General features: G+C 39.7%; 1 protein-coding gene across 1 annotated transcript in view; it reads right to left on the bottom strand.

Moving 5' to 3' along the window:
- The window catches only part of LOC308107950 (MAGUK p55 subfamily member 7-like), a gene marked incomplete at its 5' end in the record, with an annotated part of 28,976 nt that extends 12,668 nt beyond the window's left edge, over window positions 1-16,308 (bottom strand). Inside the window, 11 exons of the mRNA XM_080460561.1 lie at window positions 5,169-5,213; window positions 5,582-5,602; window positions 5,804-5,865; window positions 5,949-6,145; window positions 6,804-6,881; window positions 8,185-8,270; window positions 8,388-8,469; window positions 10,553-10,687; window positions 12,864-12,944; window positions 15,141-15,218; window positions 16,216-16,308. Of these exons, the coding sequence (XP_080316687.1) occupies window positions 5,169-5,213; window positions 5,582-5,602; window positions 5,804-5,865; window positions 5,949-6,145; window positions 6,804-6,881; window positions 8,185-8,270; window positions 8,388-8,469; window positions 10,553-10,687; window positions 12,864-12,944; window positions 15,141-15,218; window positions 16,216-16,308 (958 nt within the window). The remainder of the gene's footprint in view (window positions 1-5,168; window positions 5,214-5,581; window positions 5,603-5,803; window positions 5,866-5,948; window positions 6,146-6,803; window positions 6,882-8,184; window positions 8,271-8,387; window positions 8,470-10,552; window positions 10,688-12,863; window positions 12,945-15,140; window positions 15,219-16,215) is intronic.
- Between the last annotated feature and the right edge of the window lie 829 nt (window positions 16,309-17,137).

Genomic DNA, 17,137 nt, shown 5'->3' with positions numbered 1-17,137 from the left:
CCAGCTGTTTGCTCAGCTCTGCGGCGCTCAGCTCCTTCGTCGGACTCTGACTCGTCACCTATTCTGTCACAAACTTGTTGACGTCAAAGTCCTCAGGGAGGAAGTCTTTTCAATGGAGGCCCGCCTCCCTCCACGTAATCCCCGCCTTTTTATGGCTCATTCCTTTGCAGAATAAATTGAGGATGTGGACCAGCATGACTCCAGCTTTGCCCAGAGGGATCACAGGCTTTGAAATCTCCACGAATAGTTCTCCCATTGGGATGCCCCCCTCGTGCAGCATGGGAGTGGTCTGCTCTGCCAGGAATGGTGTTGCTTTTCTTTTTTCAAAACTCAATAAACACTTGCAGTACTGGTGCCTCTTCTTGAAAATCACTGTGGTTTCCCACTCTGATGGTCTTTAACCATACAATAAAAGCATTCTTCATATTACTCTAAATGTTGAATTACATTTTCCAAATAGCTGAATTAGTCCAACTCATTTATAGATCTTCCCAAATCTTGTGTAGGAAAGCCAAAAAATCTTCCAATATCTGTTAACAGCTTCCCCTTACTGGGATTATTTCTTCATTGTTGTGCCTGAGATGATGCGGATTCTGTGTCAGAGTCTTTTTCTCCTTGTGGTCGATGTTGCAGCTCTCCATCAGATGTTTGCTCTTTTGCTTCCTCATTGGGGGTCCTGATGATCTTGAGATGCCCCCTTCTCTCCTCAGACATCTTGTAGCTCTGGTTGACTGTCTCCAGCAAGTCGAGCAAGCCTGTATCCTGGGAATTGGGTCTGGTACTGATTTCTGGTTGAGTTCTCTGTAATCACAGCACAGCCTCAATTTATCTGACTTCTTACAGACGCAGACAGTTGGGGAAGAGTACGGTGACCTTGACTCTGAAATCCACCCACGGTTCAACAGATCTTGAGGATACTCTTTCACCTCTTGGTGAAGGGGTTTTGGCACTGATATGTAGGTTTTTCGAACAGGAGTGGTGTCATGCAATGTAATGTGCATGCTTAGGGTGGGGATGCATCCCACGTCGTTGTCATCATAAGCAAAAGCCTGACACTCATCCCTTAACAGCCGCCTCACAACCTGCTGCTGATCATCAGTGAGGTGGTCGGACTTAACGAACTTAACAAAATATAAATGGAGCTTGTGTACTTTACTCACCTGCAAACACAGAAGAACCACAGACAACTGTCTCAGTATTGGGCCACTCTTTTACAATACCGCAATACTGCTTGTCAGGCTGGCTTTCTTCCTTGTTTGCTGGGATAACAGCCAATTTCCTAGAGTAAAAGAGCTATTACTGACCCCGAGTGACAAAAGTGGGTATCGCTCAAAAGATACCTAAACAAAAGCATGCAAGGTTTTCCTGTGACATCGTGCCAGAAAAATAATAATGGGGGACCAAACTAATCAAATCAACTAAACCTTCTGGATAGCATATTGTGTTTACTGACCCGTCTTCAGACTGGCAGAAGCGAGGGAAGGAAAAGCAACCTGTTGTCCGTCTCGTACTCTTTTTCCTGATTTCTACAGGTTAGTCCACATCATTAAGCTCAAATGATCCCCAACCAACTTTTATACTTTGTTGTGTCATGATAAATGTTGATAATAGAGTAGGTCTGGTGTGAGAATGTGTGTTCTGTTGACTGGAATGTCCGTGTTATTTACTTAGCAGGCCACTTAAAGCAGAACATGAGTGCTGTACCTTATTTCTGTGCTCCATTTTCTTTTTAACTTTGTAGGCTTCCTTGACACCCATAGACATATGTAAAGTTAATAATTTGTCATTTGTTCATGTTATTGAGTAATTATTGTGTTAATTGTTTAACTTTACCTGCATTGCCAGCGTGTTTTATGGGTTTTCCCATTATTTCAGTTTAACAGATGTTAAATATTATTATTGCAAAGCTTTGGATTTGAAGAAAGATTTGTGAATCCTATTCAGTTTGATCTGAGACAAGCTGTTAAAATTGGTTGAAAGAAGAGATAAGAAAAATGTGTTGCATACGTTTAACAGAAATACATTGATATGTAAAATCAATAAAGCAGACTGGCAGAAGTGAGGGAAGGAAACCCAACCTGTTGACTGGCTCATACTCCTTTTCCTGATTTCTACAGGACTAATTAATCTGTTAAACAGACTCCATGTCCACGGCCTGTTACACACGCACACATTACACCACTGTGGGTCACAGCAAACATTGCACATCCTATTTTAAATTTAAACAGACTGGACAGAAACAAAAAGGGAAGAATCTCTTCATGCAAACATTATAAACCTAACAAATATTTATTCAAGTTGGCCTAATTTTATTTATTTATTTTCTATATTGAACACATTAATGGAGATCTAGCTCATGTTCACATCTTAATAAAGTCCATGAGGTTTGTAACGCATGATTCATTCAAGATTTATTCACCTCCACGATTAAGTCATCGACTTGATTTTATTGGTACGCTACTTGGATATGATTAGACGAAACGAGGGAATTCTCGTTTTGTGGAGCAAAAAGAAGTGCAACACAACAGCACATCACCACCATCTTCATTTACACGACCGCCAAGACACTCTCAGTCAGGAGGACACGGACTCAGTCTGTCACACATCGCCGGTATCCTCTCTGACAATCTCGCTTCTGCCATGCGGCTGCGGTCTGGCCCGGCTTGGCAGACTCCCTCTCTTTCATGATGTTAACTCCTACTAAGTACCGGGGCCCGGGCTCTCTTTGACGTCAGCCGTAATTTCACTTTGTAAGCACATCTCTCCATTTCCTCTCCAGGCTTCACTCTGAGACTCGTGCTGCAACTTAGTACTGCTCTCAAATGTTTGTTTACATGAGATTTAAACCCATGGGTTCACCCAGACACGTGAACGGGGTTACACACACTGAAGAAAACCAATGTTGTACAGCGAAGGGAGCGATCTTATTTTCTCAGACTCGACCGAGGTCTACAGGAAAACATCTTGTAATTGTCAATCTTAAGTAATTCTGGCAGCAGACTTTGCGTTCGTGATGGAAAATGCCCTCGGTCATACCGTTTTGGAACCACTTCAAGATAGTTCTTTTTGACTGTGAAGCAAGTGGGGATGAAAGAACAGACAGACAGATGAGATAGTAGTCTTGAGCTCCCAGTATGAAGTTGTACAAGATGATTGATACCACTTTAGTGACTTCACAAAAAAACACATCTTGTGAGGGATGATTTTTTTTTTTCTTTTTTCTTTTCTTTTTAAAGCCTTCAAATTTGATTGGACTGAATGAGACAAATTATTGCTTCTCTCTGGAAAGTTTTACAGATATCCAAATACAAAACCACATATTTGGAGTTTAATTTTTCAGCCACGACCAGAGCGAGATACTAAAATATCTTTATAGGATTTTATAGGATTTAGGAGTTTATTGTTCTAAAACATACATTTGTTTCCAAGATGTTTAAACATGAGAAACCTGAACCATTAAACTGAAAAGCCTAAGAGGTATTCAAATATTTGTATAGATTTAACAGTAAATGAACTTAAATCACATTGCATTTAGCTGACCGAGGCTCTTGAAGCTGCCAGTAACGCACCTGCATGCACACACAAACACTTCAGACGACTTTAAGTGAACTTACATCAATTGTCAGCAGACTCACTCTAAACTTAAACGTAACTACCACTTGCCTAGCCCAAGCCCTTAATCCAACTCTAACCGAGCCGGAACCATTGACCAATATCAAAACCTGCCATTGCCTCAAGATTCAGTGAGTCGCAGAGTTCTCATAGTTTCTTTCAGTTTCAATCACGTCCCTACAATGACCATTGGAGACTTGCGCTCATACACACATGCAGATCAGTCTCATGCAGACTCACTGAATAACCTCATAAATTAAAAGTACTACTTGCACTAACTTTAGTCTGTCCTTAGAAATGTCTTTACCAAAAAATATAAAGTTTGTCTTACCATTTTATCGTCTTATTTGCTTAAGAAATGCTGTTCACGTAAACTTCAGAAATAGGTTGTCAGAGGGAGTTTGGTTATGATGTTTGGGAGAAAATATATAAAATTGGGAAATGGTTCATTGAGACATTTGATCACAACAATGAGTTATGGCTGAAGTCCATGTGCATTGTTCAGCAATATTGTAATTTTATTCTGTGCTGTATGAGATGTTGTGCTTGTTTGTTTGTTTGTTTGTTTTTTAAATGCAGTTAAACAAACCCTAAGGAAATGCTCTGACTACCGTTTTTGAACCAGAAGCAGATGAGATTTGACAAAATGAGTTCAAGGCGATTCATCGGCTTTAGTAAAATCTTCAATTCACATCAATTTTGGATTTATGTCATTTAAAAAATTGTGTAGAAAGAGGCTGAAGATATAAAATGGTGTAACCAAAAACACATACGAAGTATTACCACAAACCTTACTCATAAGGGCCTCTATAAAAAAAAAAGGCGCAACAAATAGGAAAAAACGAACATCAGCAAACAGCTTGTCTGAGCTTTTAAACTTCCTTTCCTCTCTCTCCTTTCACTGTTTACACCAAGCAGACTAAATTATGTCCCAAAATGTCAAACCACTGATTCAAGGGGAACAAAGTTAATCACAGCAATTCTAAGAAAATGATAATCTGTCAGATTCTGCATCTTTTCTCTTCTATTCTCATACTCTCTGATTGCTCTACATGCAGCCGGAGAACGAGCAGGCCAGGAAAAGAGGGAACACAAAACCCAGACGTCGTCCTCAGGTGGAGCTTGGACGGAGATAAGATGAAATACGTATTATTAAATGCATATGACTCTCAGAAATGATATAATGCAACATCTGTAATTACCATGCCATATACAGACGAAGGGATTCTCTTTAAAAAATCAGCCATAAACTAACGCCTCCCTACGAACATCCCACCATGCAGACACGCAACTAGCACAAACCCATCATATCCAGTCTGTGAGATTAAAAAGAAGGGGCGGATAAAACCACAGTTCTTCTCCCCCGAGGCCGAACCTTGAAACTGCAGCGTTGATTCAACTGGTTTGTGCAATAAATGCAGCGCAGTCTTGATTACTCGGCCTATCCTTGTTACTAAAGTCAAGTATCTGTGTTGTTGTGAGCTGCCGTGTTCAATTAGATATCGATATACGTAGATTAATGATAGCGGATATATTTTAAGAGTCAAACATCTCACCAATGTGGATCCCTGTTATGGCTCTGTAGTCTGCATCCTCGGTTACTGGAAGAAAAAAGGACGGGAGGAGAGAAAAGATGAATGAAAATGATATTACATACTCGCTTATTAGCATATGACTCAACAAAGAAAATGTATATTTAGCTTTGAAATTGTAACAATATTTGTTTTTTATCTAGAAATAAAATTAATACCTTACGCTTGCATAACTTGCATGTGAAGAATTCACACACACTGATGCAGGCCAGTTCAGCTTTTACACACGATAAACAAGCCTGGTTAGAATATATGACTATATTCTTTGGAATCTATATTTTTAAAGTATAAAAACTTCAAGCAAAAACTTAACATATACGTGCGTCTTCTATCACGTCAGACAGACTGAAGGTGAGTTTTTGAAACCGAATACGAACCGACAGCGTTTTCCGTTTCATCTGCGGCGCATGTGGAGAAAATAAGAGACGTTAGTACTTGGGGATGCGGCCGAGCTCACCCATCACCTTGACCTTGGCGGTGACATTCCGGCTTGACCTTTCACCCCTCAGCTTAACACTGAAGGACCTCTAATGTGTTTATTGGAAAGTGTTTTACGCTTTTCAGGTGCTGGGAGTTTATGGACAATGTTGGCTGGTCACCTGCTGGTGGTTTCACTCTTCGGGGCTTGAACAAAGCTTTCGGTCGCCGCAGTGCAACTCTTCTGTAGAAACCCACAGGGAGGACATTATTGAGTTAAAATGTCAGAGTTTTGTGTTTGAGGTGTGAAAGAAATTATTGGACAACCTTTCATGCAGCTGCTGGGAGGGGATCAGTCCGGCCCGGCTGTCGCTGTCCCCGAGCTGACGAGCCTGCCACCACGTATCGTCCTCCATGCTCACTATTTCCAGGATGTCGCCTATCTTGAAAGCCACTGCGGCATCCTTGCATGGAATGGCCGGATCCTCCACCGGATCGTAATCAAACAGAGTCCGCACAAACAGCTGAGGAAAGAAAGCCGTCTAATTTCTTTTGCAGCTCTAAAACAGACAAGCTGGTGACAATTGGAAAAATGCACCTCTTTTTTTTTTTTTTTTTATCCATTTTTCTCTTTTTCCACTGCAACTTCATGAACTTCTGTATCCTGGCACGTCTTCGTCTGGTGTTGCTTCGCATGTGTTGGTGTCATTTTTGAGAAATGACCACAATCACTGAAATCAATTTGTCGTAATGCGTAGCAAATGCTCCCTGCACTAACAGTTTCCAGCTCAGACATCCTCTCGGGGTACGCGGTGATGGCCTATGACTCCCTCTAAACAAAAGATCGCTGGAAATTCTCCATACAAGGTGTACACATGCATTGTTAATGCTAAATTGAACCGCAATCAAGTGGATAAATGATAAAAGCTGTGAATTGTAGTTAACTTAGTTGGTGTTTTGTCATTGGTGGTCTGACCTGAAGTGACTGCATGAGAATCGTGCTGCGGTAGTGACAGCACTGTGGCAAAAGCACAAAATATAACCAAACGCACAAGATACCAGTGATTTCATCTCATTTATACTGAAACCAGGTGGGTAACTTTCTCTTTGCAGCCGCATCGCACACGAATACAGTATCACCGACGAGGCATATTATTATTTGTGAAGGCTACTATTTATTACCTTTTTCTCGAGAGATGACTCTTCTTCCTTGGAAAATGCAGGGATTATTTTGAATGTAATTTCACCCTCAGAACGAGCCTGCACAGAAATAACGAGAACAGAAACGGTTTGCTGTTCTATTAAACATATTAAGTGATGAGATGCTGTAACACCACAAATGAACCATAATCTGAATTCCTCAGTAAACACGAAATAAGATTCTTTTTTTCTATTAGTTTATTGGCTCTGAGGCCGCTGTGGGCTTTTCATGTGGCACTTCTTTCCCCAGGTGTTTTCAGTTCATCAGAGAGCGAAAGTAAAAGCCAAGGGATGACACAGAGAATGGCCATTTGGTCATGGCTCTTGTTTGCTTTCAAAGTTTATCCTTTTTTTTTTTGAAGTGGAATCAATTAAATTCTCTGCTTGGCCTTTAAGTTTTCTGGTATGTCTCCGTTTTGAATAGGATTCACTACTTTTGTTTGACAGAATTTAATTAGTTCATTATAACCCTCATCAATCATAAGCATTATTTATTTGTCACCTTTCCATCCCCATTAACTCCCTTTTGTTATTACTCACCTTAGAACATTTTCTGTCGTGTGGTGTCGCTCAACTCAACAAATAATCTTCGACATAAAATAAACAGTTAAAAAGTTTCAACTGGATGACGTATAAAGTCAACGATGCTGTGAGGACAATTACATGAGCTCATTTGTTTCTCTGACATAACAGTGTTGGAAACCTTCTGTAGTCGCATTGAGCTTCTTGTTAGAAAGATACAGATAAAACCAGTAATAAGACATCCCACTTCATGAGGTAAAGTTAGATCAAAATCGGTTGAAGGTAACTGAGGCATCTGTTGAATCTAAATATGTTGAAGCAACTGACTTCTTGAAAAACAAATTTGATTAAATATATATATTTTTAGTGTCATCATAGTCCCTAAACTACTAATAACTCTCAAGATACTTCCCAGAGTACATATAAAAAAAACCCAACAAAAACACCTTGTTTTTACATCTGTGATCACCTGTGAATTACTTCTATGGTAGAACAACGCTCAAACTGATTTAGATCATTTCTTATTGACTTTACTGCTGCTCCTGTTTCACTAAATGACTATTCCACCATAGGAAATAGCCTAAAGGAAACAATAAACAAAAATCCTGATCAGGTAATATATTGTACAACCATGACAGATATGTTGAAGAATTTGAAATGTAAGTTTAATATGACAATTTTTGTTGTTGTTGACTTTAGTCTTTTTATGTGATTTCACGACAATCATAACAACAAAAAACATACAGCCTTTTCTTAAGATGATAAAGTTGAGCGGAGAATCAAATTGACCCAGAAAAAAAGGATTAAACTTCTGAAAGTAAACAACAAGAATGAGACAAACCAGGAGAGGAAGGATTTCCTTTGGTTTTCGATGTTCCACAGAGATGCCGTTCACCTCTTTCAGCTCATCTCCTTCATGAATGAGACCTTCAAGGTTTTGGATAATAAACAAATGGAAATCTGTCACAAATACAGCGCTCGGAAACATTTTTGTGGATCATCCTTATTCGTCTAATGCACAAAGCACAGAGTTGATCAGCTTACCGCTTTTATCGGCAGGCCCTCCTCTCATGATCCGCGCCACAACAATTGCCCCAGTGGATTTATCCCGCTTTATCGTTGCCCCCTGGAGGATGGCCGTTAGCGGTGAAGGAAAGAATGGACATACAGTGTGTAGAAAGGCACAGAGGTCAAAGGATGCAGAGCAGAAACAACATGTTGTTTTGATTACAGCCCAGACGAGCTCCTTATTTAGAGTGTCTTCATTCCACCGAATGTTATTTGTATCAAGACCATTTAGCCGGCTGCCTTCATGTAACACACAGAGCGCTGGAAAAGGTTACCCAAATCAGCATTATTTTCAACAGATGTTATTGATGTGGAGCAAATCGCAATGGAAAGTGCATCTTATGTAGCTGACTACAATCAGCTCATGCTCGGGTGTAACCCTGCTGTCTGGAAAACGGGAACATGCTGGATCGATCAAAGAGAGCGTGTCAGAGAAAGGTCAGTCCCCTTCCAATCTAGTTTTGGGATCAATACAAAAGTATGTTCTCCATTATTTGTCCAAAGTGCCTTTTGGAATCTCAGTCACTAATGCATACACACACACACACACACACACACACACACACACACACACACACACACACACACACACACACACACACACACACACACACACACACACTGAAAAGATAGCCAGCATCAGATAAATTATGCTTATATTTACCCCCAAATCATATTTATACATTTAGCCTGTTATCACCACATGGGGTTACATTTTTGGCACTGGTGGTCATTTAGTAAGGGGGATATCTCAAAAACCTGTCAACAGATTTCACTAAAATTTGTTGGAAAGCACTACCCCAGGCTCAAACAACCAACGAATAGTTTTTGATGTGGACGCAGGAATTTTTGGTGGAATTTTTGGTCTTTGTATTTGAGAATACTTTTGCTATTTTCCAATAAACTAATAGTCTGCCTCATTGTTATTCATCATCATCATACTCCGTTGAGCTCTAAAGCCACATGCAGATGATAATTTAAAAAGACATCAGTAAAATAGCAAACATAGTTAAGAGTTTTTGTTGAGTGTGTTCTGATCCAGGAAATGTTCAGAAGTGAGTGACAGTGATTTCTAATGAATCAGGAAAAAAGCACATTATTATAGTAGCACTACATAAATTAGTTAGGATAAAAAAATAAATAAAAAATGAATTGATCTGCATCAGAATGCAAAAATACAAAACTCCCGACCACTTTAATTTTTCTGTGCTACTGTGAAAGGTCTCCTGCACTGTGAACACACATGCTTACACAACACATGGTGACACAAAACAATAATGATGTGGGTCGCGGCAGACACATGGCAGTGACAATGGAAGAACTGACTTTGTGATTTTTCTGGTTGAAGAAAGCAGCCCAGAGTTGCAGCCCAGGCGTAGAGGTGACCCACAGAGCTGCTGAGGTCTCCTGTCATCTCATATCAAACACTTATTCGCAGTTATACCTTGGTCAAGCTATGATATAACTTCACTCCCAAGAGGGGAAAAAAAAAGGGGGGGGGGGTGGGGGGGATCTTGGACATGTTCATTATGTTGTGTCAGTTCTTGTTTCTGGACAAATTACTCATTTATTTCCCTTGTTCATGGTTGTCCTGCCTAAAAGTGATTGGATCTGTCCTTGTTTTTTTTGTGTGTTTTGTTGTTTTAAGACCAGGTAGGTAGAATAATAACAGGCAAGTTTGTTGCAGTCTCTCAGTGCCAATCATAAAAAAGCCCTATTTTTCAGTCAAAACAAACTGAGGATTTTGTTTGATATCAACTTATTGATCAGATGTTGTATGTTTGGATAATATTTAGTTGCTGTGAGTGTTTCTTCTTAATAAATCAGTTGGAAAGTCCCTTCGTTATCCTTTTATATGTGGCCACATTTATGATGAACATGCATTTGTGGGATAAGCAGCAGAGTCAGTGAAAAAGCTGGAAATTGTTTGACATTGACAGAGAAGGTCTGAAAATTTTAGCCCAAATACTAAGCTCATCTGCTCATCCAACAAATGCTTGTTTCTTATTAGACTGTTGATATTCAAATCAGGTTGCAAATCTATGGTTACAATTATGCAGGTGCAGAAATTAAATGATTGACATGACTTCCCAGTTTACATGTATCGGTCTGAATCTTACTACTAAACAGTAGATACTGACCAGAGGCTCTTTGGTTTTGACCAAGCTGACTATTTTGACCGAATCCTCATCTTCATCCAGTACATCGTCAGGTACGGGTGGCAAAACAGGTTCAAAGTCTTTCTGAGCAACAGCATCATGGACATAGAGGAAGTTCTGTGAATCAAACAGAGAGCAGATTCTGATCAGCGTTCATATATGTCACTTTGAATTCTAGCATTCTGTCTGTGGACTGGGCGACGTGTCGTCAAATTAGTATGAAATGTCTTTTTCTGAAAGTGTCGAAGGCCAGCTGAAACTCCAAACATAATACAAACAGACTTGTTGGTCGTCCAGCTGCTGCCAAATTCCACACTTGGACCTTCAGCCAATGTGCTCACTTCGAAACTATTCATATAAGGGTATAATTTTTCAACTAAGCCATGCAGAGGAACAACTGTCACCAGTTTTACCATTGCAGGTAACATCTTTCGACAGACTGGTTAACTTAAAGATGATTAAATGTGACTTTAGAAATATGGAATCCTGGCTCCAATAAATGGGCCAACCATGGATGACTAACTGAGGGTGGCTTTAAAGAGTGGCTTTCTAAAAATTCCAACCAGTTTGGCCAATCTTTTTGTACATGGTGAAGCAACTTAGTCCAAATGCAACTCTTTTGACTCTGGTCAGAGGCCTTCAGGACCAACAAGCCACGTTATATTTAGCTTGGAGTATAGTACCAGCCTTTGGGCCACCTGAAAGTAACCCCCCCACATCAAGCACGGCTTCAGTTGCACACATTGGCACAGCTCAAACATCGCATAAGTCTGAGGATTGATCTGAGTTCCTTTCAAATCCCAGACTGTTGATTTAACTTTTTGTTTATATATATATATATACACATATATATATATATATTTGTATATATTTATACTTTTTTTTTTTTATTAACTTTGATGACATGAAAACCAAATATTCTGGATGAGTGGAAGTCTTTCACCATGAATGAATTTCCACACAACAAAAATAAATGTATCTTTCTAATATGAAAGAATGAGAGGAGAGGGTAAACACAATTAAATGGTCAGTCCATCCATCTGTCAGTCACTCCACTTGTCCCCCGCATCCATCAACAGTTGCTCTGCTCAGAGGCTGCCAACATGTGAGCAATGTGTCTCTGGCCACTTTCAGAGACAGATTTAAAAAAACAAAACAAAAAAAAAACATTCATTTACAGAATATCATCTCATAAGTATGTGTGAGCTCCCGAGCTGTGGCCAAGAACAAACAGGTCATTAGAGCTGTTTAAACAAACCTGTTGGTTGTCGTCTGGCTGCGGCTCCTCATTAAGAAAAAAAAAAGTGACTTTTGCAGCTCACTGGAAAACCATATGCTGTGTGTGTGTGTGTGTGTGTGTGCGTGTGTGTGCGTGTGTGTGTGTGTGTGTGTGTGTGTGTGTGTGTGTGTGTGTGTGTGTGTGTGTGTGTGTGTGTGTGTGTGTGTGTGTGTGTGTGTGTGTGTGTGTGTGTGTGTGTGTGTGTGTGAAAAACTGACTGTCAGCAGATCTGAAATAAGGAAACATGTTTGAGTAGTCTGGGCCTCTCCATGAATGTCCAGCACACTAATAAACAAAACCTCGGAGTAGATTAGCTCCACTGCTCGTGTGGTTAGCGGGTGTCAGCACCGCCATTCAGACAGAATGATCAGGTGCAATCAATTTAAGTAAAATTCACAGCTGGATTGATTTGTCACTTTGTGTGAATCATATACGAGCGGATTATGTCAAACAAAAAGCTCTAAGCTTTGCTATATGCGTAGTGTGTATGCATGTGGTCCGTTTAGACGCCGAAACGGTTTCAGAAGGGCTCAGATGAGCCACGACTGTATGGAAATTGCCCTCTCAGATCAGATCAGAGTGTCGGTGAGCAAAAAACGGCTGAACATGCAAGTACACTTTTTACAAGTGGGTTCATTTTTATTGGTATTGATCCTCTCACACAGGAAAATTGGAGCAGGAGTTAAGCAAAGAAACAACTTCCGACTTCCAACTTTCTGGATTCATGAACTGCTCAAGAAAATTGTAATTACAGGCTATGCTACAGTAAAAGAAAATTGCACTCCTTCCCAGTGTGGAGCGTGCTTGTGTATATTTTTTGTCCATGACTGGCTATTGATCATCTCTTTAAACTGTCAGTCTGAAAACAATCTGTTGAGCTAATGTTGTAAAGCATGGCGCTTTCAGTTAATAGAAATAATGTTGTATGACTGGAACAATATCTTGGCTGGCAGGGCGTTTAGGTTGACACACGTGAGGGTGGCTTCAGACGGCGTGGGAGGAAATTGTTTTCACCTTAAAATGGGCTTTTGAAAAGAGTGCAAGTAGCTCTTTGACTTCATCCGTCCAACCTTGGTAGACCAGCTCCTCTGCCAACTGGAAATGCAGAAAAAGAGATGAGGAGGCAGGCCATGTTTTATATAATTAGTGGAATACATTTATAACATGGACTGAGTCAGGTTTGATCAAGGCTGCAGCCAAGAGAGAGACGGAGAAATGTGCGGGGAAACCGAAAAAGGTTCAGCTCATATTTGTAATTGTACGTCATCACTTGTGTCCATTTCTTCTTGTGACCCTCACTTTCATATGACCTCATTGACCTTTTCCCTTCTTCCTGTTAGCTGTTTGTCAATGTTCCTGTTTTGATTGTGTGTCTCTAGCCACTGTTGGAAAAAGAAAGAAAAATAAAAAGCTTCACGTGTTCAAGGCTACACGACAGCTGTGGTGACAGAGAAAACAGAGCAGCCTTGAACGTCCGCGGCAAGCCGAGAGGCAGCGGCTGACTGTGTGCAGTCGCCTGTCTTGTCAAGCATATTACAGTAATGACTTCTACTGCTTCAAGATGTCGAGGCACACTCCAGAGACACAATGCATGAAGGTCATTAGTTTCCACTGTGAGCATACAGAAGCCTCTCTGAGGGGAAACAGAACCACAGTTTGGCCCTTCCAGCAGATCCTGATGATTTAAGCCAGGCAGAGAGAGGCTGTCGGACTGAATCTGAAGCCTAAAGACTGAAGGAAAGGAGATGGAGACAATGCGGGGGAGAGACACTATAGAAAAATGGCAGGAATCACTGTATATAGGGTCTGTGGAGAAAAATATAAAAGAGAGCAAAACAGAGACAGCAGGACCGGAAAAGGGGAGTGATAACGTTAACAGAAAGGATGCAGAATGGCAGGCTGGAGAGTGGAATATATGGACATCCTCTAAGGAAAAAGTGTAAAAACAATATGCTTATTTTACACTTTGCTCCAGGGACAGGAGGGATAAAAATCAGGAAATGAAGGTGGGAAAAGATTCAAAATGGAATAAGTGAAACAGGTGGATGACTGAAAATACAGGAATGACAGGTCGGTGACAGGTATGAAAGGTGCTGCTTTGTAAGCATCAGATTCAAATGATGTCAGCCAATTAAATGCAAATCCGACTTGTCAGTCTTTATCAAACTGATAGATATGGGATAGTGAGGCCTGAGGGAAACTGAGAGTAACCGTAATGCCTGGTGCAATAATGACAAAGAGAGAGGGGAGATAAGGTTTTCCTGCCGGATGGGTGCATCATTCAAGAATGGAAGTTAAAACACAGGGAATTTAGATCAAATTATAAGTAAATAAAGTAATAATCATTTATTAATCCTTCATCCAAGTGAGAATTGTGGAGCTTTTAATGTGAACATTGAGCAAATGGCTGTGCTCTACAGGTCACGAATCCATCCCAAGGGTTCAACATCCACAGAATCCCAACAGACGCCATGACATTAACAAAGTGAGAATACACAGTCTACCTTAATCTGACCTTATTTTTGTGCCTAAACACAATTGACCTGCAATTGCAATGACGTCAATGATATTTTCTGTTCACGAGATTGCTGTGATGACAAAGCGTAAGTTACATTTATATTTTAATCTGTCTTTTCACACAAATATTTTCATCATGTCTGTGACTTTTTCATCACATTTTTGTAGTGAATATGAGAGAAATGTTCTGGTACAACCATCATGACATTAATATATGTAATGCATATAAGCCTACTGATCTGACTAGAAGGTGGAGGTGGGCGCTGCACTCCCCCATATCTATGGGGACAGGGTTAATTCACATCATAATGGGGGATGTGATATTGTATGATGCACCTCCAGAGGAAATTGAGACTGCTTGTGTTGTTTTGGTTCAAAGTGGAAGTGGGAGCAGTCTGTCACTTCTTCTTAAATCTGAAATTAATTGTATTCCTCCAACCTGAAACTTTAGACTACACACAAAACGATTTTAACAGTCTGTTGCTCAGCACTGTCTTGAGTTACTAAACCCTTGGCAAACAGACACAAAACAATATCTTCTGTACGAAAAAAAAAAAAAAAAAAAAAGTCATTTCCATTGTTACTGTTAGAGGTGACTGAGTTTTTCAGGCGACTTCTCATAAATTAGTTCACAGATAAAAAGACTTGCACGTTCCGCTCGTGCTTCTGTGTGACAGCAAGGTCTTCTGCAGAAAAGAGGAGACCACTTAAATCATGAAAAAAAAAAAAAAAAGCTCTCTGTCTGCAAATGTACTTAAAGACAGAGTCACTCACATCTGAGACCAAACTCGCAGCGTGCTCCAGGACAGGGACGGGGCCGAGCTTCTCAAAACGCTTCAGCCGCTCATGGATCTGTCAGGTTGAGGAAGGGACATAATGAAGAGAGGAAAAAGACAATCACTGCAACTTTAGCCGCTATTAAATAGAAAATACTATCACTGCTGCTGGCAGCGTTGTGCAAATGACTGAAAGAGTAACGCAGTGACTTCAGTAGTTGCTGGAAATTTACTCAGAAAATTATAATTGAAGTCACATGTATTCCTTATAATGTTAATGAAGACGTAGTGTTGTAGTTTTGCTGTCACACATGAGCTGTGTTTCTTCACTGCGTGGGTCTGTCTAATTAGACTGCCTCATTAAGTTGTACTGAGGTAACCTCAGTCATTTACAATTAGGAGGTTTATCAACTAAAGGTTAATAATAGGAATATAAAAGAAGCAGGAGTAATGAAAAAGCAAAGTATTTTTGCTCATAATCATCCTAAAGTTACTCACACTTTGACATCTTTCATGTTTTCAGCATTACGTTAGTTAAATAATAACCATTAATATAACACCTATTGTAATAGTAATAATAATGTGATTAACTAATTGCTAAATCAATAATGCCAAAACGTAGTAGCATGATCAATAATGTTTCATACCCAACATTGTCTTAAGCACTGATTCCTGAGCCCACACCTAAAAATGTGAATAAAAATATCAGCAGCAAAGTAGTTTCGGCCAAATTCCATTGAAATAACTTAGAAATGCACATTTACGAGTGTTTATATAATCATTGTGAATGGATTAGTACACGGGCTGAACTGTAATTTGATCAAATATGATCTGATCTCGATAAAACTGCCATAAGTGAATCAAAAAGCATAGAAATTCCATCAATCTGACCAAGTGACACTTGTGAATCAGTGCATCAATGATGGTTGTTTATTATTCTTATACATGATTATCATCAACCCCCTCTGCAGTCATCCTTCTGAAACAGGAACATTCAGAAACCTTATTTTTACTTGTTTCATAGCAACTTGAGAAGGTTGGGCTGTAAATGTAACCTTTTGAGGGCGATTCACCTTAAAGAGCAGGTGGAGCTTCTTCTCCATCAGCATGCTGTGGAGGAACCTGTAGTCCTCCTCGCGGTCAGTGTGAGGCTCTGTACCCGACATCTCAGACTACCACAGCCTCCACATGCCTGCCGAGCGAGAGGTGGGATATATATGTGAAGAAAACCACACAACCGTTTCTATCCTTGGCTAATCTTTGATAAGCAGCCTTCTTAATGGGGGGGAAAAAAACAAAGTTAAATAGTTATTTTGCTTTTTTGAGTGCTGGATATTTGTTTGTTTGTTTATCATAGTAAAAATGCCAATTGAGAAAACTGGAATAGAGGAAAATGCTTTTCAGCTACTGTAGTTGACTCAAGATGTCTCTTCTGAGATATTACTGCCCCCTGTTGCTCATATATGATATTCCTTTGTGAACGGTTCTCAGAAAGGACAAATCTTACCTTGTTACTGAGCTCCATAGTATTCAAAATCTAGTTTGTCCCGATTAACAAATGTTACAAATATTGACATTTTAAACGATTTTAATTGTTCTGCGGCAAACATAAATAAATACTCTCAACCAACCTAAGCTGCTTTAAAATAAACTTAATGATTTATATCTAACATAAACTTATTTATCTACTTGTTTGATTTGTTATTTTTTGGTTTCTTGGTCCCTTTGCTGTGCTCACACTTTTTCTTTTAAATCAAAATGAGCTGTACTAATGTTCCAAATCCTGTATTTTTTTTATTATTATTATTTATTGTTTAAAAACCAGTACAGTTGAAAAGAATTATGAATATATGAACAAACATTAGCCAGATCATGTCATGCCATTTTGAATAACAAAAAGGTATTCCTCAGTTCCAAATTACTCACCACAGATTTAGAGCTTGAGTTTGAACATCCACTCAGTGAGACAGTGAAACAGACTGACTCTTGTTCAGT

Source organism: Lipophrys pholis (assembly GCF_963383615.2).
Source record: "Lipophrys pholis genome assembly, chromosome: 1".
Classification (NCBI taxonomy): Eukaryota; Metazoa; Chordata; class Actinopteri; order Blenniiformes; family Blenniidae; genus Lipophrys; species Lipophrys pholis.
This window is presented reverse-complemented; position numbering and strand designations above follow the sequence as displayed.